General features: G+C 44.5%; 1 protein-coding gene across 1 annotated transcript; it reads left to right on the top strand.

Moving 5' to 3' along the window:
* The first annotated feature begins 314 nt into the window (after positions 1-314).
* On the top strand, positions 315-17774 carry LOC141094320 (oocyte zinc finger protein XlCOF8.4-like). The gene is made up of 7 exons (XM_073580158.1): positions 315-460; positions 10734-10875; positions 11005-11184; positions 11270-11393; positions 11474-11571; positions 11770-11860; positions 14847-17774. The coding sequence occupies exons 2-7, from the start codon at positions 10798-10800 to the stop codon at positions 15590-15592; spliced, it is 1317 nt and encodes a 438-aa protein (XP_073436259.1). The 5' UTR covers positions 315-460; positions 10734-10797; the 3' UTR covers positions 15593-17774.
* The last annotated feature ends 5044 nt before the right edge of the window (positions 17775-22818 follow it).

Consider the following 22818-nt stretch of genomic DNA (forward strand, 5'->3'; position numbering starts at 1 on the left):
AGAACAATCGCATAACCCATTCTTGAGCTTTTTCCATGCCCAGATGGCCACCCAAGACATTTGAATGGGCCATTCCGTCCACACATGGCTCCGCTCCGTCCACATCGTATACACACGGCTCTGCTCTGTAAACCTCGTACACACCCAGCCCGGCTACAGTACATCCACACTGGAAACCCCTCCTGACTCCACACTCTTCATCCAGCACCATGACAACCAGCACAGCAGAGTCCTGCACACACTGAGGCCCCTGATCATGTGACCCCTGACTCCTCCCCTCCTGTGACCTCATCACAGGTCCTGTGCGCACAGAGCAGCCATATATGTGGAGTGCGGCTCTGCGGGTGGAGGTCGGTGCTGGAGGCTCCATTATTCTCTATGTGGAGTGCGACTCTGCGGGTGGAGGTCGGTGCTGGAGGCTCCATTATTCTCTATGTGGAGTGCGGCTCTGCGGGTGGAGGTCGGTGCTGGAGGATCCATTATTCTCTATGTGGAGTGCGGCTCTGCGGGTGGAGGTCGGTGCTGGAGGCTCCATTATTCTCTATGTGGAGTGCGGCTCTGCGGGTGGAGGTCATTGCTGGAGGCTCCATTATTCTCTATGTGGAGTGCGGCTCTGCGGGTGGAGGTCAGTGCTGGAGGCTCCATTATTCTCTATGTGGAGTGCGGCTCTGCGGGTGGAGGTCAGTGCTGGAGGCTCCATTATTCTCTATGTGGAGTGCGGCTCTGCGGGTGGAGGTCAGTGCTGGAGGCTCCATTATTCTCTATGTGGAGTGCGGCTCTGCGGGTGGAGGTCGGTGCTGGAGGCTCCATTATTCTCTATGTGGAGTGCGCCTCTGCGGGTGGAGGTCGGTGCCGGAGGCTCCATTATTCTCTATGTGGAGTGCAGCTCTGCGGGTGGAGGTCGGTGCTGGAGGCTCCATTATTCTCTATGTGGAGTGCGGCTCTGCGGGTGGAGGTCGGTGCTGGAGGCTCCATTATTCTCTATGTGGAGTGCGGCTCTGCGGGTGGAGGTCGGTGCCGGAGGCTCCATTATTCTCTATGTGGAGTGCGGCTCTGCGGGTGGAGGTCGGTGCCGGAGGCTCCATTATTCTCTATGTGGAGTGCGGCTCTGCGGGTGGAGGTCAGTGCCGGAGGCTCCATTATTCTCTATGTGGAGTGCGGCTCTGCGGGTGGAGGTCAGTGCCGGAGGCTCCATTATTCTCTATGTGGAGTGCGGCTCTGCGGGTGGAGGTCGGTGCTGGAGGCTCCATTATTCTCTATGTGGAGTGCGGCTCTGCGGGTGGAGGTCGGTGCTGGAGGCTCCATTATTCTCTATGTGGAGTGCGGCTCTGCGGGTGGAGGTCGGTGCCGGAGGCTCCATTATTCTCTATGTGGAGTGTGGCTCTGCGGGTGGAGGTCGGTGCTGGAGGCTCCATTATTCTCTATGTGGAGTGCGCCTCTGCGGGTGGAGGTCGGTGCCGGAGGCTCCATTATTCTCTATGTGGAGTGCGGCTCTGCGGGTGGAGGTCGGTGCCGGAGGCTCCATTATTCTCTATGTGGAGTGCGGCTCTGCGGGTGGAGGTCGGTGCCGGAGGCTCCATTATTCTCTATGTGGAGTGCGGCTCTGCGGGTGGAGGTCAGTGCCGGAGGCTCCATTATTCTCTATGTGGAGTGCGGCTCTGCGGGTGGAGGTCAGTGCCGGAGGCTCCATTATTCTCTATGTGGAGTGCGGCTCTGCGGGTGGAGGTCGGTGCTGGAGGCTCCATTATTCTCTATGTGGAGTGCGGCTCTGCGGGTGGAGGTCGGTGCTGGAGGCTCCATTATTCTCTATGTGGAGTGCGGCTCTGCGGGTGGAGGTCGGTGCCGGAGGCTCCATTATTCTCTATGTGGAGTGCAGCGCTGGAGACTCCATTATTCTCTATGTGGAGTGCGGCTCTGCGGGTGGAGGTCGGTGCCGGAGGCTCCATTATTCTCTATGTGGAGTGCAGCGCTGGAGGCTCCATTATTCTCTATGTGGAGTGCGGCTCTGCGGGTGGAGGTCGGTGCTGGAGGCTCCATTATTCTCTATGTGGAGTGCGGTGCTGCGGGTGGAGGTCGGTGCCAGAGGCTCCATTATTCTCTATGTGGAGTGCGGCTCTGCGGGTGGAGGTTGGTGCCGGAGGCTCCATTATTCTCTATGTGGAGTGCGGCGCTGCGGGTGGAGGTCGGTGCTGGAGGCTCCATTATTCTCTATGTGGAGTGCGGCTCTGCGGGTGGAGGTCGGTGCCGGAGGCTCCATTATTCTCTATGTGGAGTGCAGCGCTGGAGGCTCCATTATTCTCTATGTGGAGTGCGGCTCTGCGGGTGGAGGTCGGTGCTGGAGGCTCCATTATTCTCTATGTGGAGTGCGGCGCTGCGGGTGGAGGTCGGTGCCGGAGGCTCCATTATTCTCTATGTGGAGTGCGGCTCTGCGGGTGGAGGTTGGTGCCGGAGGCTCCATTATTCTCTATGTGGAGTGCGGCTCTGCGGGTGGAGGTTGGTGCCGGAGGCTCCATTATTCTCTTTGTGGAGTGCGGCTCTGCGGGTGGAGGTCGGTGCTGGGAGCCCCATTATTCTCTATGTGGAGTGCGGGTGGAGGTCGGTGCCGGAGGCTCCATTATTCTCTATGTGGAGTGTGGCTCTGCGGGTGGAGGTCGGTGCTGGAGGCTCCATTATTCTCTATGTGGAGTGCGGCTCTGCGGGTGGAGGTCGGTGCTGGAGGCTCCATTATTCTCTATGTGGAGTGTGGCTCTGCGGGTGGAGGTCGGTGCTGGAGGTTCCATTATTCTCTGTGTGGAGTGCGGCTCTGCGGGTGGAGGTCGGTGCTGGAGGCTCCATTATTCTCTATGTGGAGTGCGGCTCTGCGGGTGGAGGTTGGTGCTGGAGGCTCCATTATTCTCTATGTGGAGTGCGGCTCTGCGGGTGGAGGTCGGTGCTGGAGGCTCCATTATTCTCTATGTGGAGTGTGGCTCTGCGGGTGGAGGTCGGTGCTGGAGGTTCCATTATTCTCTGTGTGGAGTGCGGCTCTGCGGGTGGAGGTCGGTGCTGGAGGCTCCATTATTCTCTATGTGGAGTGCGGCTCTGCGGGTGGAGGTTGGTGCTGGAGGCTCCATTATTCTCTATGTGGAGTGTGGCTCTGCGGGTGGAGGTCGGTGCTGGAGGCTCCATTATTCTCTATGTGGAGTGTGGCTCTGCGGGTGGAGGTTGGTGCTGGAGGCTCCATTATTCTCTATGTGGAGTGCGGCTCTGTGGGTGGAGGTCGGTGCTGGAGGCTCCATTATTCTCTATGTGGAGTGTGGCTCTGCGGGTGGAGGTTGGTGCTGGAGGCTCCATTATTCTCTATGTGGAGTGCGGCTCTGCGGGTGGAGGTATAATGGGGGGAAAAATGTATTTAGTCAGCCACCAATTGTCCAACTTCTCCCACTTATGAAGATGAGAGAGGCCTGTAATTGATATCATAGGTATACCACAACTATGAGAGTCAAAATGAGAAAACAAATCCAGAAAATCATCTTGTCTGATTTTTGCATTGGAAATCGCAGTTACACAGCTGAAGATTTGTGGTCAGCTATCCAGGCCAGGTTTCAGTAAAAGCAGTCTCCACTAGTGTTGAGCATTCCGATACCGCAAGTATCGGGTATCGGCCGATACTTGCTGTATCGGAATTCCGATACCGACTTCCGATATTTTTTCAATTTCGGAATTCGGCATCGGAATCGGAAGTTCAAAGTTGATTGACAGACTGACGTCATCATGATGCGCGGTGTGTGCGCATCATGATGCGCCGTCATTTCGGGCCTTCCGGGGGTCTCTGCCGGCCTGCTGGGGGGCTGTGCCGGCCTGCCGGGGGGCTGTGTGGACTGCCCGGGGTCTGTACCGGCCTGCCGGGGGGCAGTGCCGGCCTGCCGGTGGTCTGTGCACCCTGTGGGGGTCTGTACCGGCCTGCCGGGGGGCTGTGCCGGCCTGCCGGTGGTCTGTGCACCCTGTGGGGGTCTGTACCGGCCTGCCGGGGGGCTGTGCCGGCCTGCCGGTGGTCTGTGCACCCTGTGGGGGTCTGTACCGGCCGGCCGGGGGGCTGTGCCAGCCTGCCGGGGGGCTGTGCTGATGTCCGGGGGTCTGTGCAAGCATCGTCCGATGGGACTACAAGTCCCATCGGGCGATGCCTGCTACCATGACAGTGATTGACACATTAGCCAATGATGGGACAGTAGTAGTCCCATCATCCGGCTAATGTGTTAAATGTTAAAAAAAAAAAAAAAAAAATACTACATACATACTACATACATACTACATATATACTACATACATGCTACATACATACTACATGCTACATACACACTACATGCTACATACACACTACATGCTACATACACACTACATGCTACATACACACTACATGCTACATACACACTACATGCTACATACACACTACATGCTACATACACACTACATGCTACATACACACTACATGCTACATACACACTACATGCTACATACACACTACATGCTACATACACACTACATGCTACATACACACTACATGCTACATACACACTACATGCTACATACACACTACATGCATGCTACATACATACTACATGCTACATACATACTACATATATGCTACATATATGCTACATACATGCTACATACATGCTACATACATACTGCATGCTACATACATGCATGCTACATACATGCTACATACATACTACATGCATGCTACATACATACTACATGCTACATACATACCACATACATACTACATACATACTACATACTACATATATACTACATGCATGCTACATACATACTACATGCATGCTACATACTACATACATACTACATACATGCTACATACTACATACATACTACATACATACTACATGCATGCTACATACATACTACCTGCATGCTACATACATACTACATGCCACATACATACCACATACATACTACATACATACTACATACATACTACATGCTACATACATACTACATATATACTACATGCATGCTACATACATGCTACATACATACCACATACATACTACATACATGCTACATATATACTACATGCATGCTACATACATACTACATATATACTACATGCATGCTACATACATACTACATGCTACATGCATGCTACATACATACTACATGCTACATACATACCACATATATACTACATACATACAATACATTCATACAATACATACATAGACATACAGTACATATAACATAGAGTAACATACTTACCAATACTTGTCACATTGTTCCCCGAAGCCATTGTCTTTTCCGGAATAAATATTAACATAACAAACCACAAAAATACTCACCCATGATCCGAAGCAGTCCACGAGTGTGTCCCACGACGATCTTGGGTAGAGAACTGCAGCATCAGATGATGCTGCCGTTCTCTACGGGCTGCAGGAATCCAATGACGGAAGGTAGGTATCCTTCCGCACTGTATTCCTCCGCCACTTAAAAAAAAAAAAAGTCCCTAGTCTCACTTTATGCCATTGCTGTGTGGGAATTTCCCACGCAGCAATGGCATAAAGTGAGACTAGGGACTTTTTTTTTTTTTAAGTGGCGGAGGAATACAGTGCGGAAGGATACCTACCTTCCGTCATTGGATTCCTGCAGCCCGTAGAGAACGGCAGCATCATCTGATGCTGCAGTTCTCTACCCAAGATCGTCGTGGGACACACTCGTGGACTGCTTCGGATCATGGGTGAGTATTTTTGTGGTTTGTTATGTTAATATTTATTCCGGAAAAGACAATGGCTTCGGGGAACAATGTGACAAGTATTGGTAAGTATGTTACTCTATGTTATATGTACTGTATGTCTATGTATGTATTGTATGAATGTATTGTATGTATGTAGTATATATGTGGTATGTATGTAGCATGTAATATGTATGTAGCATGCATGTAGCATGTAGTATGTATGTAGCATGCATGTAGTATATATGTAGTATGTATGTAGCATGCATGTAGTATATATGTAGTATGTATGTAGCATGTAGTATGTAGCATGCATGTAGTATATATGTAGTATGTATGTAGCATGTAGTATGTATGTAGCATGTAGTATGTATGTAGCATGCATGTAGTATGTATGTAGCATGCATGTAGTATATATGTAGTATGTATGTAGCATGTAGTATGTATGTAGCATGCATGTAGTATGTATGTAGCATGCATGTAGTATGTATGTAGCATGTAGTATGTATGTAGCATGCATGTAGTATATATGTAGTATGTAGCATGTAGTATGTATGTAGCATGCATGTAGTATATATGTAGTATGTAGCATGTAGTATGTATGTAGCATGCATGTAGTATATATGTAGTATGTAGCATGTAGCATGCATGTAGTATATATGTAGTATGTATGTTGCATGTAGTATTTATGTAGCATGTATGTAGTATGAATGTAGCATGTATGTAGTATATATGTAGTATGTATGTAGTATGCATGTTGTATGTATGTAGCATGTAATTTTTTTTTTTTTTTTTTTTTACATTTAACACATTAGCCGGATGATGGGACTACTACTGTCCCATCATTGGCTAATGTGTCAATCACTGTCATGGTAGCAGGCATCGCCCGATGGGACTTGTAGTCCCATCGGACGATGCCGGCACAGCCCCCCGGCAGGCCGGCACAGCCCCCCGGCAGGCCGGCACAGACCACCGGCAGGCCGGCACAGACCACCGGAGCCTGCACAGACCCCCTGGCAGGCCGGCACAGCCCCCCGAAAGGCCCGTACAGACCCCAGAGAGGCTGTACAAGGGCAGGAAAGGGTTTTTCTTATTCCGATACCGGAAGTCCCATAGACTTGAATGGGACTTCCGGTATCGGAATCGGCGATACCGATACTTTTTTTAAAGATCGGCCGATACCATCCGATACGATACTTTGAAGTATCGGACGGTATCGCTCAACTCTAGTCTCCACACAATCTGAATGCAGGTAATGGGGTGTGCGATAACTGTGCAAACATGTTTCCTGCTATATGCTGGGTCAACCTCACACACGTGCCTTGCATGGCTCATGTCCTCAACCTGGTGGTACTGCAATATCTTCTCCACTCTCCAGCATGTATGCGCTGCAGAAAGCACAGTCGCTGTGTGTGCTCACTTCCGCCAGTTGCACCTGGCAAGTCATCAACTTGCAACACTACAGATCTGTCAGCTTACCAGTTAACCAATATGCGACCTTCCGACACAGTGGAATTCCACGCTCCACATGTTGCAGCTACTGTGGTAGCAGCTTTGAGCCCTGGTGCAAGTTGTACTTTTGCATAACCTGTGCCAAAATAGTATGGATGTGGTGCAAATCAAGCTTGCATATTGAGCACAGATGAAGGACCACTGCATCCTTCTGCACAGTTTCGAAATGGCTACTAAGATGGTTAGCACTGACGATGCATCACTATTCCAGACATCTACATGCTGGAGCACACTTTGAATAGTCTGCAGGAGGAAGTGGTGGTCCCAGAGGAACAGGAGGAAACTGAGGAGGATGCAGAAGGGATAATGATATCTCAAAGTTCCGGACTGTCTTCACACAAGTGTGTGCCATGGGAGGGTGGATTACAGTGGTCGAGAAGGGGTTATGGTACCAGACAAACTGTTAGTGAAGGTGCAGGAGCTGAGGAACAAATGGAGGAGGAAGGGATGATGGGCACAGAACAGTCATGAGATGAAGAGGATTATGATCCATTCTCTGTCTGTGGTTGGCATAAGGGGAAGTAGCAAGCAAGGTTGAGTGTTATCCTGTTATGCTTCCTCAAACTCAATGTAGACAAATCTGAACTCATCATCTTTCCTCCATCTCACAGATCTTCTTTACCCGACCTAGCTATAAAAATTAATGACATCACACTTTCCCCAGTACCAGAAGTCCGCTGCCTCGGAGTAACCTTTGACTCTGCCCTGTCCTTCAAACCGCACATCCAAGCTCTTTCTACCTCCTGTCGCCTCCAGCTCAAAAATATTTCCAGAATCCATCCTTTCCTCAACCCTCAATCTAATAAAATGCTTGTGCATGCCCTCATCATCTCCCGCCTCGACTACTGCAACATCCTTTTCTGTGGTCTCCCTGCTAACACCGTCGCACCTCTCCAGTCCATCCTTAACTCTGCTGCCCGACTAATACATCTCTCTCCTTGCTACTCCTCCGCTTCTCCCCTCTGTAAATCTCTTCACTGGCTCCCATTCCCTCAGCGTATCCAGTTCAAATGACTAATTCTGACCTACAAAGCCATCTATAACCTGTCTCCCCCATATGTCTCTGAACTAATCTCCCGATACCTTCCCTCACATAGTCTCCGGTCCTCCCAAGACGTCCTTCTCTCCTCCACACTTATTCGCTCCTCACCCAACCGCCTCCAAGACTTCTCCCGAATAGCACCTATTCTCTGGAATTCTTTGCCCCAACAAATCCGACTATCAACCACATTTGGATCCTTCAGACGGAACCTGAAAACCCACCTCTTCAAGAAAGCTTACAGCCTGCAATGACCCCGCTACCTCCTTCTCTCTCACCACTACCGGTGATATCACCTCAACCAACACCTGAACTGCTGCAACCCCCCAACCTACTGTCTCCTTCCCCACCATCTTGTAGCATGTAAGCCCGAAAGGGCAGGGTCCTCTCTCCACTCTGTATCAGTGTGTCATTGTTAGTTTGTTTACTGTAAGTGATATCTGTAATTTGTATGTAACCCCTTCTCATGTACAGCACCATGGAATCAATGATGCTATATAAATAAATAATAATAATAATCCTGTCACCAAGACACCATGGACTCAGACCTCATGGAAGCGCCCCACATATGAGCATCTTCTTGCTGTACTATCTGCAACATGACGCCCGTATTGTTAGGATTAGAGATAGTGCTGAAGCCCTGCCTCATGCATCCATGAGTCTTGGAGACGGGAGTGGGAGGTTCTGATTAATAATAATAATTTTTATTTATATAGCGCCAACATATTCCGCAGCACTTTACAATTAAGCGGGGACATGTACAGACAATAAATTCAATACAAGTTAAGACAATTCAAACAATGACATTAGGAGTGAGGTCCCTGCTCGCAAGCTTACAATCTACAATCTATGATTATTGAGGATGTTAACCTCAGGTCATTAGCAGAACGGAGGGCATGGGTAGGGTGGTAGATTGAGACGAGGGAGGAGATGTAGGGTGGTGCTGAGCCATGGAGAGCTTTGTGGGTGAGGGTAATAAGTTTGTACTGGATTCTGGAGTGGATGGGTAACCAGTGTAAGGGCTGACACAAGGTAGAGGCATCGGTGTAATGGTTGGTGGTGATCCTGGCTGCAGCATTCAAGATGGATTGGAGAGGGGAGAGTTTGATAAGAGGGAGACTGATTTAGTAGAGAGTTACAATAGTCCAGACGAGAATGAATAAGAGAAACAGTAAGAGTTTTTGCAGAGTTGAAAGTAAGAAAAGGTCGAATTCTAGAAATGTCTTTGAGGTGCAGATAACAAGAGCGAGCCAGTGATTAGATGTGGGGGGCAAAGGAAAGCTCTGATTCAAGTATGACCCCAAGCCAGCGGGCATGTTGCTGGGGAGTAATGGTGGAACCACACACGGAAATGGCAATGTCGGGTATAGGTACATTAGTATAGGGAGGAAACACAAGGAGTTCAGTTTCAGATATAAGGAGGACATGATGTTAGACAGCGGTAAGACAGTCACTGGTGTTTTCTTAAAAAAGGCAGGCGTGATATCAGGAGAAATGTATAATTGGGAGTCATCAGCATTGAGATCATTGCAGAGCCCACATGATTTTACGCAGGACAGGATCCTATCTAACTATATAACAAGTTAACCTGCAGGAGCGGCCTCCCTGTGCTGTTACACTGAGAAAATAGCACCAGCAAAACAACATGTCTGCTTTTTATATAGAAAGGGACATGTGACTCCGGCAGCCAATGACCAAAACACTTGAGTCATGACGTCGTTGATGGTTTCTGCACCCCGATTACCTGCTGGAATGTACATTAAGTTCATTTTTTTTAAAATACAGTACGCCGCTCCTCTGACCTATTCCCAGTCCCCACCCCCTCCCCTCAAACACGTCCCCCTCCACTCAACATCCAGCACCACTATCCTAGCCAAAGTCTTAAAAAAAAAAAAAATCCATTAGTGGAAACGCGATTATTTACTCAACTGTGACCAAATTTTGACGACGCTAAGGAAAAATACTCGGGAAACCAAACACGAATCTGAATGTGCTACACTGTGGTACACTGCACATTGATTCCTTCCTGGACAATCCTTTCCTTTTTCTCTTTTTTTTTTTTTTTCTTTTTTTACTCATGGACTTGTAACTGTGTCCTGTGACCTCACTATAGGCACCGTCTCTGGTCCTCAGAACGGACGGGGTCCTGAGATGCCATTTCTTGGCGTTTTATCTGCTATTTTCAGGTCACTTCTTGTAACTGTTTTGCAGCTTTGGAAACCTGAAGGGGTTAATAAAAGTTTAAAAAATGTAAAGTATGAACAGTGAGTTGTTTTATACAGTGCTGTCCTTTATGTTCCAACTTCTGCACTTTTTCGGATTGGTTACAGGACGTGTCCACCTGACATGTCACGGTGTGCACATGTCCTTACACTATACCAGCATCACTGCTCCTGTATCTTGTTTTCCCATGGTATTTTGTATGATTCTTCATCAGCTGATCTTCCTTCCATTTAGGATCCTGGCAGATACAATCGGTATAGTGATTATCTACTAGAAAATTTGCCTTAAATCTTAATGGATGGATATGGACAGAGACAAGATGGCGGAGAGGATATTACACCTCACCCTAGAGATCCTCTTCCGTCTCACTGGAGAGGTGAGAGATTCTGATGACGTCACATTACATAATTCTTATCTATGGGAATAACAGATGGATAGAACTGGAGAGGTGAGGACTCTGGAAATGTCTGTAGTGAGATTTATTAATGTGTCTCTCCATAACCAGGATTACACAGTAGTGAAGAAGACCTCTAGTGATCGCTGTCAGGACCCTGTGTCTGAGGGATGGGGAAGACCCCTGAGCCCTATCACGGGGCCTCCACCTCACCCCCTGATCCATGAGGACATCAATGACCAGAAGATCCTAGAACTCACCTATAAGATGATTGAGCTGCTGACTGGAGAGGTGACACTGCTGGGAATGCTGGGACATTATACAGTTACACACTATGAAGGGATCGGGGGGATGACGGTATCATTGTATGTGTCAGGTTCCTATAAGGTGTCAGGATGTCTCCGTCTATTTCTCCATGGAGGAGTGGGAGTACTTAGAAGGACACAGAGATCTGTACAAGAACGTCATAATGGAGGTTCCCCAGCCCCTCACATCTCCAGGTAATAGACAGGGCTAAATACACACGGCCTATAATTATCTGTATGTAAATAAATTCAGTCCCTGTATGTGTTTCCTCCAGATCTATCCAGTAAGAGGACAACACCAGAGAGATGTCCCCGTCCTCTTCTTCCACAGGACTGTAAACAAGAAGATCCCAATGTTCCTCAGGATCATCAGGTAGATGGAGAGAAGGTGTCAGGAGATCTCCCCTATGATGTGTAGACGGCTGTGAAGGTCTTGTGCTCAGTCTTGTTCTATCCACCAGTATTATATGTTTTATACTTGTGTAATGAGAGTGGTGGAGATGGCAGGATTAGAGCTGATCATAGATGGGACTTCTCCATCTGTCTGTGACTTTTACAATATTTGTTTCAGGGTGAAGATCTCACCCATATTAATACTACAGAGACATATGTGAGGGGTGATGAGTGGCGTAAAGAGGAGATTCCTTCAGATGACTACCCAGGTGAGTAGTGACCACTAAATGCAGTGAAGTCACAGATAAAAAAAAAAAAAAAAAAATTATATTACATGTCATAATCTGTGTCCTGTCAGGAATTCTTATCTGTATATTAATTGTTTCTTAAAGTCATCTGAGTGGCAGTATTCTTTATCTAAGTAAAGGCCGACATGGATACTGTTCTTGTGGCAAGTGCTACGGGATTAAAATATCTGGAATGAGTCTGGAAAATAAATTGAATTGTATGAAATGAACGCTCCCTTTATTGTGACAAGAAATTCTTTAGAACTAAGAATCTTAGGGAAAAAAAAATTTAAAACACTGGGTGACCTTTTCGGTTTCAGGAACAATGTAAATGGCGTTATATACTTCCAATATAAAGATAATTAGTACCAAACCTAATAGATTCTGCTAAACGTAGGATCTAATAGGCTGCCGCTTACTATAATACTGGCAGCCAAACATAATGCACTCTACTACATCAGTAGTGCATTGTATTAGTTAAGCAAACAATTATATTATTCTGAAAATAAAATCTAAAATTCTCCTAATAAAAAAAAATTGCTTATTTTGAAAGATAAAAACCAAACATGGTATATTTGGTATCACCATTATATGTAGAAAAAATATATACACTGCTCGAAAAAATAAAGGGAACACTAAAATACTGCATCCTAGATATCTCTGAATGAAATATTCCTGTTGCAAAGTTTTATTCATTGCATAGTGGAATGTGTTCAGAACTATAAAACATAACAATAATGTAAATCAAAATGAATGTCCCATGGAGGTCTGGATTTGGAATGATACTCAAAATCCGAGTGGAAAATCAAATTACAGGCTGATCCAACTTCAGTAGAAATGCCTCATGACAAGGAAAAGATGCTCAGTATTGTGTGTGTGGCCGCCACGTGCCTGTGTGACCTCCCTACTATACAACGCCTGGGCATGCTCCTGATGAGGTGGCAGATGGTATCTTGAGGGATCTCTTCCAAGACCTGGACTAAAGCATCTGCCAACGCCTGGACAGTCTGTGGTGCAACGCAACATTGGTGGATGGAGCGAGACATGATGTCCCAGATGTGCTCAATTGGATTCAGGCCTGGGGAATGGGTGGGCCAATCCATAGCTTCAATGCCTTCATCTTGCAGGAACTGCTGACACACTCCAGCCACATGAGGTCTGGCATTGTCCTGCATTAGGAGGAACCCAGGGCCAAGCGCACCAGCATATGGTCTCACAAGGGGTCTGAGGATCTCATCTCGGTACCTAATGGCAGTCAGGCTACCTCTGGCGAGCACATGGAGGGCTGTGCGATCCTCCAAAGAAATGCCACCCCACACCATTACTGACCCACTGCCTAACCGGTCATGCTGAAGGATGTTGCAGGCAGCAGATCGCTCTCCACAGCATCTCCAGACTTTCACGTCTGTCACATGTGCTCAGTGTGAACCTGCTTTCATCTGTGCAGAGCACAGGGCACCAGTGGCGAATTTGCCAGTCCTGGTGTTCTGTGGCTAATGCCAAGTGTCCTGCACGGTGTTGGGCTGTGAGCACAATTCCATCTGTGGACGTCGAGCCCTCAGACCATCCTCATGGAGTCGGTTTCTAACCGTTTGTGCAGACACCTGCACATTTGTGGCCTGCTGGAGGTCATTTTGCAGGGCTCTGGCAGTGCTCCTCCTGTTCCTCCTTGCACAAAGGCGGAGGTAGCGGTCCAGCTGCTGGGTTGTTGCCCTCCTGCTGCCCCCTCCACGTCTCCTGGTGTACTGGCCTCTCTCCTGGTAGCGCTTCTAGACACTACGCTGACAGACACAGCAAACCTTCTTGCCACAGCTCGCACTGATGTGCCATCCTGGATGATCTGCACTACCTGAGCGACTTGTGTGGGTTGTAGAGTCCGTCGCATGCTACCACGAGTGTGAAAGCACAACCAACATTCAAAAGTGATCAAAACATCAGCCAGAAAGCATTGGTACTGAGATGTGGTCTGTGGTCCCCACCTGCAGAACCACTCCTTTATTGAGGGCGTCTTGATGATTGCCAGTAATTTCCATCTGTTTATTCCATATGCACAACAGCATGTGAAATTGATTGTCAGTCAGTGTTGCTTCCTAAGTGGACAGTTTGATTTCACAGAAGTTTGATTTACTTGGAGTTATACTCTCTTGTTTTAGTGTTCCCTTTATTTTTTGAGCAGTGTATATTTATCTAGCACAGTGAATAACCTGAAAAAAATAACTATTTGCCTGAATTGCAGCTTTTGCTTATTCTGCATGATAAAAAAAATCAAGAAGTGATCAAAACACAAAAACACCATTAAAAAAAAAAACACATGCACAAGAAATAGAATATATATAAAACTGTATAAATAAGTTTCTTAGTTTGTGCCGAAATTCTTTGTTCAGCCAAACCAATTATAGCAGCAGCTGTCCAGGTGGCTGGTCTCAGACGATCTTGGAGGTGAAGATTTTGGATGTTGAGGTCCTGGGGCTGGTGTGGTTACACGTGGTCTGTGGTTGTGAGGCCGGTTAGATGCACTGTCAATTTCTCTACCAAACGGCGTATGGTAGAGAAATGAACATTCGATTTACGAACAACAGCTCTGGTAGGGCATTCCTGTAGTAGGAATGCCAATGTCATGCTCTTTTAAAACCTGTGGCATTGTGTTGTGTGATAAAACTGCACATTTGAGAATGGCCTTTTATTGTGGCCAGCCTAAGGCACAATAATCATGCTGTCTAATTCGCATCTGGATACGCCACACCTGTGAGGTGGACGGATTATCTTGGCAAAGGAGAAGAGTTCACTAACACCAATTTAGGCAAATTTGTGAACAATATTTGAGAAAAAGGTCTTTTGTGTCCAGCTCATGAAAAATGCTCCCAGCAACAAAAGTGTTACTTTTTAATTTTTTGTTCAGTAGAGTAAATATAACATTAACAATATAAAGATAGTTACATTATTAAAAATATGTTTTTATTCTTGACAGATATCTTTACCAGGAACTCAGAAAGATATATGATATCATCAGATTTGAAAGCAGATGGTCATGGTATCACACCAAAAACATATGAAGAGCATGTCATTGCTTCATGTATAACTACAGCCCTTCACCACAAAGATGTATTTTATAATCAACAGGTCCTATCTTCTGATTCATTACAGAATGTTAAGCAAAGTCAAAGTCACAGAAAGGTTGTTAAAGCGCAGAGAGCAGGGGTGAAGCCATTATCCTGTTCAGAATGTTGGAAATGTTTTAATTATAAATCAGATCTTGCTATACATCAGAGAATTCACACAGGGGAGAAGCCGTATTCATGTTCAGATTGTGGGAAATGTTTTAATCGGAAATCAAATCTTGTTGAGCATCGAAAAACTCACACAGGGGAGAAGCCATACTCATGTTTAGAATGTGGAAAGTGTTTTAAGCAGAAATCAACTCTTATTGTGCATCAGAGAATTCACACGGGGGAAAAGCCATTTTCATGTTCAGAATGTGGGAAATGTTTTCGCCGTAAATCAGGTTTTGTTGTACATCAGAGAATTCATACAGGGGAGAAGCCATATTCATGTTCAGAATGTGGGAAATGTTACAGGGGTAGAGTAGATCTTGTTAGACATCAAAAAAGCCACACAATGGAAAAGCCATTTTCATGCCTAGAATGTCAGAATTGTTTTAGTAGGAGATCAAATCTTATAGAACATCTTAAAACTCACATTGTGGGTCAATCATAATTACGTTTAGTATGTTGGAAATGTTTACCCTCACAGCTTCGTAATCATCAAAGAGCTTACAAGGAGAAATAATCATTTTTATTTTTTAAGTGTATTTATTTGACGGATCTTACAAAAAAATACAACAGTTACCGGCAAAGGACAGTCCTATGCCAAAAAACTGCTTAAAGACCTTTGGTGACATCAAAGGTCCATTAACTGGAGGAACAAAAGAGGAGGCTGGTATGCAAGACTGATATTAGAGGGACATACTGGGCAATTTCACAGGGCCCCCACTCTCCTTGGGGCCCTCAGCATTTCTCTTGAGAGTTTAAGACTGCTTACAGAACTTTGGTAACATCACAGTCTTGTGACTATGATGGTCACAGGTAGAGATGAGCGACTTTGCCTTTTTTAGGGACTTTCTCAAAAGTCGAGTCGAACGAAATCGGCCGACTATAGGGAAAAGTCGTGAAACACGAAACCCAATGCAAGTCAATGGGGAGAAAAGTCAGTAGTGAGTGGAGGACTGTAGACACACCTGGCATGAATTTTAACCCTAGAGGCGGTGAAATATCTCTCTCTCTTTCTCTCTTCTCTCATTGGCTGAAAAAAGTCACGTGCAAGCTTTCAGCGAAAACAGACTTTGGCGCTTGGGTCGCCGACCGCATGGCCAACTTCACACTGTGGACGGGTTTCGTTTCATGAAACCCGACTGGCGAAAGTCGGCGACTTTTGAATCTGACCGACCTGTTTCGCTCAACTCTAGTCACAGGTCTTTTAAGTGCAGGAGTCTAGAGGAACTGAAGAGGAGGCAGGCTGGTGTGTATGTGCAATGTGTGTGTTTATGTATGTATGTATGTATATATATATATATTGCATCTCATGGTTTGTCTGGCTCGGTTATTCTAGGGTTAATTCCTGTAGCCTCACTCTGACCCTGGGTGGACTTTTTATGGCCTCCATTTGGGAATTTCCCTTGTCAGTGATACTTTCGCCCTTGGCTGAGTGTGTTACCCTTAGTGTGTTTTGTGCCGTGTGCTGGTTAGCCTTATACTTTGGTTTTTGACTCGGTCTGATCTCTGGCTACTGCTTGCTGGATTCTGTTTCTGTACCTTCTCTGTCCGTTTGGTATTGGCCGCTGCCTGTACTCTACTATCTGTTCTGTCTAATCCTTTCGTACTGTCGTGCTATCTCATGCTTTGACCCCGGCCTGGTTTGGTTTATGTCCCTGTCTATGCCCATGGGTAATTTTGTCCCATAGTTACCTTTTCAGGAGTTTTCCTTCAGCTCCTAGCTCTCTGAAGCTTAGGCCATGCCCCCAGCAGTAATGTGCTTCAGGTCCTATCTGGCCTGAAGCAATCTCACTTCAGTCCTGCTCACCCTAGGAGCCTGAGGCTGTCTTCTGAACCCATCTTCCGGGAGATTGCACCGGTGAGTTCACTTGCAACCCTTCCCGAGACATTACAATTGTATATACATTCCATACCCTAGCTCAAAGTGGTCTAAACACTGATTTCTACCATTTTATTAGCTGCCTTGAATAAAGACCAAGCTTATACTCTGAAAAAGTATTATTTGTGCAAGGACGCTCTGAATTGTAAAGTGCTGCAGAATGTCAGCGCTATAAAAGTAAAAATTATTATTATACATACAGTTTAAATCAAAATTATTCAACCTTCGTTCCAAATTCTGTTTATTTCGAAAGTTTACAAACGTTCTGTTTCCAATAAGCATTTTTCTTAATTGAGCCACCTTATAAAGTACAATCCGTCCTAACCAAGAGGAATTAACTTTTATCACATTTGTCAATGGAATTTTGGATCAGTTTTTAAACATTAGGTTCTCATCCAGAGTATTATATAATGGTTTTGTTATTCCTAAAATAAGGAATATTAGATTTTTCCCAGGAGCAAAGAAACTCATTCCGAACTGAGTATCTTAGGTTACTCAGGATGTTCGACTTTTTAACATTTAATTTTATAGTAAGAAACCGACGCAAATTCTATAATTATGGAGTAGACGGCTTTTAAAGAATTAATTTGGTCAGTAATGGTAAATAGATTAAGGAAGAACACCGTATGCACTGGGGTGCACAAGCAGGTCCCCACAGCCTTGAGTAAACAAAGAACTTGGCACTCAACTTCAGGAATAATGCTGATGTGTTTAAATGCAGCCAAAATAAATAAAAAGTTTCGTCCAACAGCGGCCTTCATCAGTTTGCTTTGGATATAAACAGAATACAGTATAAACATACGAGTCCATAGATACAAAATAGTAAAAAGGAAAATAAAACAAAGTATATACAAAAGCCAAAATACATGTGGCAATGGTCATCTTGTATAAAGAATCAAATGGTATTGAGCAAAAGACAAAACAGTATAATGCGCAAGTGCAAAGCATTTTATATGGTGGTCGGTGCTAGAGAGGGAAGACAAATACCATCTACCGGACTGCTATATAGTATTGGATGTCTGATCAAAGTGAGGCGTAAAGAAATTTACCACATCTGTTATAAGAGAAAAAGGGTGGTAGTTAGGAGGTAGATGGAGCGGTCCACAATAAGAGGAAACAGGATATAAGATGGGCTCCCCACTGTAAGTGCGGCAGCTGGAGTGCAGTGCTGGTATGAACGCAAAAGATGTGGCGTCTTAATGGGAGAGACAGACTAGTGAGTGCGATATACTGGGGTACTGTTAGAGAGGTCACAGGAGCAGTGCTCCCTGTTATGAATGGGTAACCGTGGAGAAAAAAGCAAACAAGCTAAGCCACAGAAAACCAGAGAGGTTGGTAACTATGAAGATTGCAGATCCCTGATCTTACCTCACAACTAGCAGTAGCCGTGGAGCGTGCCTACAATGAACCTAGACGCCTCGTCATGGCCGGAGGACTAAATAAGCCTAAAGCAAGAAAAGAGAAAACTAACTGACCCAGAGCAGACCCCAAAGGAATAGATAGCCCCCACACATGTATTGACAGTGAAACAAGATGAAGGCACAAACACAGGCAGGAAAATAGGCTGAGCAAATGATGGGGCCCAAACTTACTGGGAAGGAAAGGGAAGACACTATCTGCAACCTGCAAAAAACCCTACAAAAATAATGTCCCACACTTCTGATAGCAAAATTAACCCTGAAGTCACTAGACTTCTCCCACTATATCAGCACTGTGAAATATTCTGAGACAGACCAAAAAGAGACCGAACTAGTAAGGGACATAAAGCAAATTGGCAAAATACTGATAAATAAGAGTGGAAATTCAGCACAGCCCCCAGCCGGGGCTGGCTGACCACACAAAAAACTGAATAGACCAACAAAATCAAGTGTGAACATTAGCAGAAAAACTTAGCTTTAGATGACTGGAACAGAACTGAAACCCAAGAGCTGACAAGCCAGAAGGTATCACCAGCAACTGACTAGGGCGTCGACTGGCTTAAATCCAATCTGAGAATCCTGAGATCCAATCGTCATCCTCATTCTCAGGTGGCAGATCTCCACCGATCAAACCAGCCGCACCACCTCCCGTCACCACCAGAGGGAGTCCAGAAGGTGAACTCACAACTGGTGAGAATTAACTCACAACAGCTCCCCTTAAGGACATTATAGAGAGCGTGCACGGCCTGCAGCGACGCGGTATCCCTCGCTCGTCGGCTGTGCAGTAGCGAGGAGTGATGAGACATAAGAAAGGAAGGGGCGGGATCAATACTGTGGCAGTGACCTATCAGTGCTCGGCGTAAGTGATGTCCGTGCGTTCCACATGCGTTCCAGCGGCGTTGTTAGAGCGTCTCACAGTGAAGTTATGCATTCCTGAGGACCAGAAGCAGGAGGATAAGGTGGAAGCAACTGAGAGAAGAGATGGGTGTTGCTGGGGGGCACAAAATCATGGACAGGGATCCAGAGAGAGAGAAGTGCGTTCAATATAAGCAACTCTGCAAAGATACTAGACAGTCATAAGTAGTCGAATATAATGAAATAAACATTCCTAAAATACAAGACTCGTCATTACTGCAAAGCAATCTCTGTAGAGACCACAATGATGATTCGAGAAGCACTATTTACGGGTATAATATGGCAAAGGACCTGAGCAATAAAAGGCAAAGCTAAATATGATATAAAGTATAACTTGTATAACTCCCGATTAAGGCCTCTGGGTGTTAGTGTATCAAGCCTATGTTTCCAGTATGCCTCCCGCTGTTTTAATAATCTAATGCGATCGCCACCCCTCCTAGGTGGGGGGACTTGTTGAATAACTTGAAAGCGTAGTTGGGATATCTTATGGTCCATGGTGGTAAAGTGATGGAGAATTAGAAGCAACAGATTTTTACACCTGATGGTGGATTCGTGCTTGGGTATCCGATCCTTAACAGGTTGTGTAGTTTCCCCTATGTACATTAAACCGCAAGGACACTTGATAAAATAAACTACGTATGACATATTGCAAGTAGAGAAATCTTTGATTTTGTGTGGTTTCCCAGAATGGGGATGGTGTATAGTATCACCTTTTATGACTTTGCTGCATTGATTGCAGCGGAGGCAAGGGAAGGGCCATTGTTGCCATGGCAACAATAAACATCCAGTTCAGGTCAATCACACTCCGTCCTGTGCACAGCAAAATTGGGATAGATAAAGCCCACACTCTATCATACACACACATGTACGGCTATAGTAGAGAAGTGGGTGCATGGTGTGTTGACACCGAGGCAAACATGATAACAATGTGACCCAAATCTATGCACGAGACACAGTGCAGAACACGCGATGGGTCAAAAACATGGCAACAATAAACATCTGGTTAAATGGGACCCACACTCTGTCATGCGCATAGCGGCGATAGATGTATAATGTAGACAGCGTCGGACTGGAACACCTTGGGCCCACCAGAGAAAATCATTCTTGGGGCCCACTATGTAGCTGCATAGAGTTAAATACCAGACCACCAATTATGCGGTAAAACACGCTAATATCCGGGTATAATATAAGGTTGTACATGTCTTAATTATGTAGCAGGAGTTGGGGTAGCCCCCTCATAGAATATAAAGCAGCCCCCTCACATAGTATAATGCAGCCATCTCATAGAATATAATACTGCCCCCCTCATAGGGTATAATACTGCCCCCCCCATAGGGAATAATGCACCCCCTCATAGGGTATAATGTACCCCCTCATAGGGTATAATACTGCCCCCCTCATAGGGTATAATACTGCCCCCCTCATAGGGAATAATGCACCCCCTCATAGGGTATAATGCACCCCCTCATAGGGTATAATATTGCCCCCCTCATAGGGTATAATACTGCCCCCCTCATAGGGTATAATACTGCCTCATAGGGTATAATGCTGCCCCCTCATAGGGTATAATACTGCCCCCCTCATAGGGAATAATGCACCCCCTCATAGGGTATAATACTGCCTCCTCATAGGGTATAATACTGCCTCCTCATAGGGTATAATACTGCCCCCCTCATAGGGAATAATGCACCCCCTCATAGGGTATAATGCTGCCCCCTCATAGGGAATAATGCTATATAGATATACTGTATAGATATAGAGTTAGATAGATATAGATAGAAAGATAGATGTAGAAATAGATAGATATAGAGATAGATAGTAGATAATGGATAGAAAGTAGATAATGGATAGATATAGATAGAAAGATTCATAAAGATAGATAGAGATAGATATAAAGATAGATATAGAAAGAAATATAGATAGATCGATAGGTAGATAGATATAGAGATAGATAGAAAATAGATAATGGATAGATAGATATAGAGATAGATAGCTATAGATAGAAAGATATAGAGATAGATATATAGATAGAGATACATAATAGATAGAGATAGATAATAGATAGAGATATACAGATATAATAATAATAATAATATAGACATATATAGATAGATATAGAGATAAATATATATAGATAGATGGCTATAAATAAAAATAGATATAGAGATATATATATATAGAGATAGATATAGAGATAGCTAGATCTAGAGATATGTATAGAGATAGATATAGAGTTAGAAAGATAGATATAGAGAGAGATATAGAGATAGAGATAGCTAGATAGATAGATGGATAGATAGATAATAGAGATAATAGATAGATATAGAGATAGATATAGAGATAGATGGATAGATCAATAGATAGATAGATAAAGAGAGAGATAGAGATAGATAGATAATGAGATGTAGAGATAGATACAGAGATATAGTGTTAGATAGAAAGATAGATATAGAGATATATAGATATGGATATAGAGAGATAGATAGATATGGAGATAGATATGGATATAGATATAGAGATAGATAGATATAGAGATAATATATAGATAGCTATAGAGAGAGAGATATAGAGATAGATATAGAGATAGATAGATATAGATATAAAGATAGATAGAGATAGAGAGAGCGGTAGATAGAGAGAGAGATATAGAGAGAGACAGATACAGAGATCGATAAATAGATAGAGAGATAGATAAAGATAGATAATAAATATAGAGATAACAGATAGATATAGAGATAGAGTAAGATAGAAAGATATAGAGATAGGTAGATATAGATAATAGAGATAGCTAGATAGATAGACATAATAGATAGATATAGATAGATATAGAGATAGATAGCAAGATAGATATAGAGATAGATGTAGAGATAGAAAGATAGATATAGAGATAGAGCGATAGATAGATAGAGAAAGTTAGATAGATATAGAGATAGATATAGAGATAGAAAGATAGATAGATATACAGAGAGATAGAGATAAATAGATAGATAGATATAGAGAGAGATATAGAGAGAAATAGATATAGAGATAATAGATAGATATAGATATAGAGAGATAGATACAGAGAAAAGATATAGAGATAAATAGATAGAGAAAGATAGATATATAGAGATAGAAAGATATAGAGATAGAGCGATAGATAGATATACGGAGAGATAGATATAGAGATAGATATATAGATAGATAGCTATAGAGAGATATAGAGATAGAGCGATAGATAGCGAGAGATATAGATATAGAGATAGATAGATAGATACAGAGAAAAGATATAGAGATAGATAACGGATAGATAAATAGATAGATAGGTATAGAGATAGATAGATATAGATATTAGATAGAGATATATATAGATAAAGATAGATATAGATGGTAGCTAGATAGATAATAAATATAGAGATAGATAGATAGACATAATAGAAAGATATAGTGATAGATAGATGTAGAGATAGAAAGATAGAT

Source organism: Dendrobates tinctorius, unplaced genomic scaffold (genome assembly GCF_039654945.1).
Source record: "Dendrobates tinctorius isolate UK_male_01 unplaced genomic scaffold, ASM3965494v1 ptg000063l, whole genome shotgun sequence".
NCBI classification, from domain to species: Eukaryota; Metazoa; Chordata; class Amphibia; order Anura; family Dendrobatidae; genus Dendrobates; species Dendrobates tinctorius.

What these genes read in the sequence shown, in the direction of transcription:
- LOC141094320 (XM_073580158.1), top strand. Translation starts at nt 10,798, where the DNA reads ATGGATATGGACAGAGACAAGATGGCGGAGAGGATATTACACCTCACC. An exon ending in TTGAGCTGCTGACTGGAGAG is followed by an intron (nt 11,185 to 11,269) that starts GTGACACTGCTG and finishes TGTATGTGTCAG; the next exon opens with GTTCCTATAAGGTGTCAGGA. An exon ending in CCAGCCCCTCACATCTCCAG is followed by an intron (nt 11,394 to 11,473) that starts GTAATAGACAGG and finishes TGTTTCCTCCAG; the next exon opens with ATCTATCCAGTAAGAGGACA.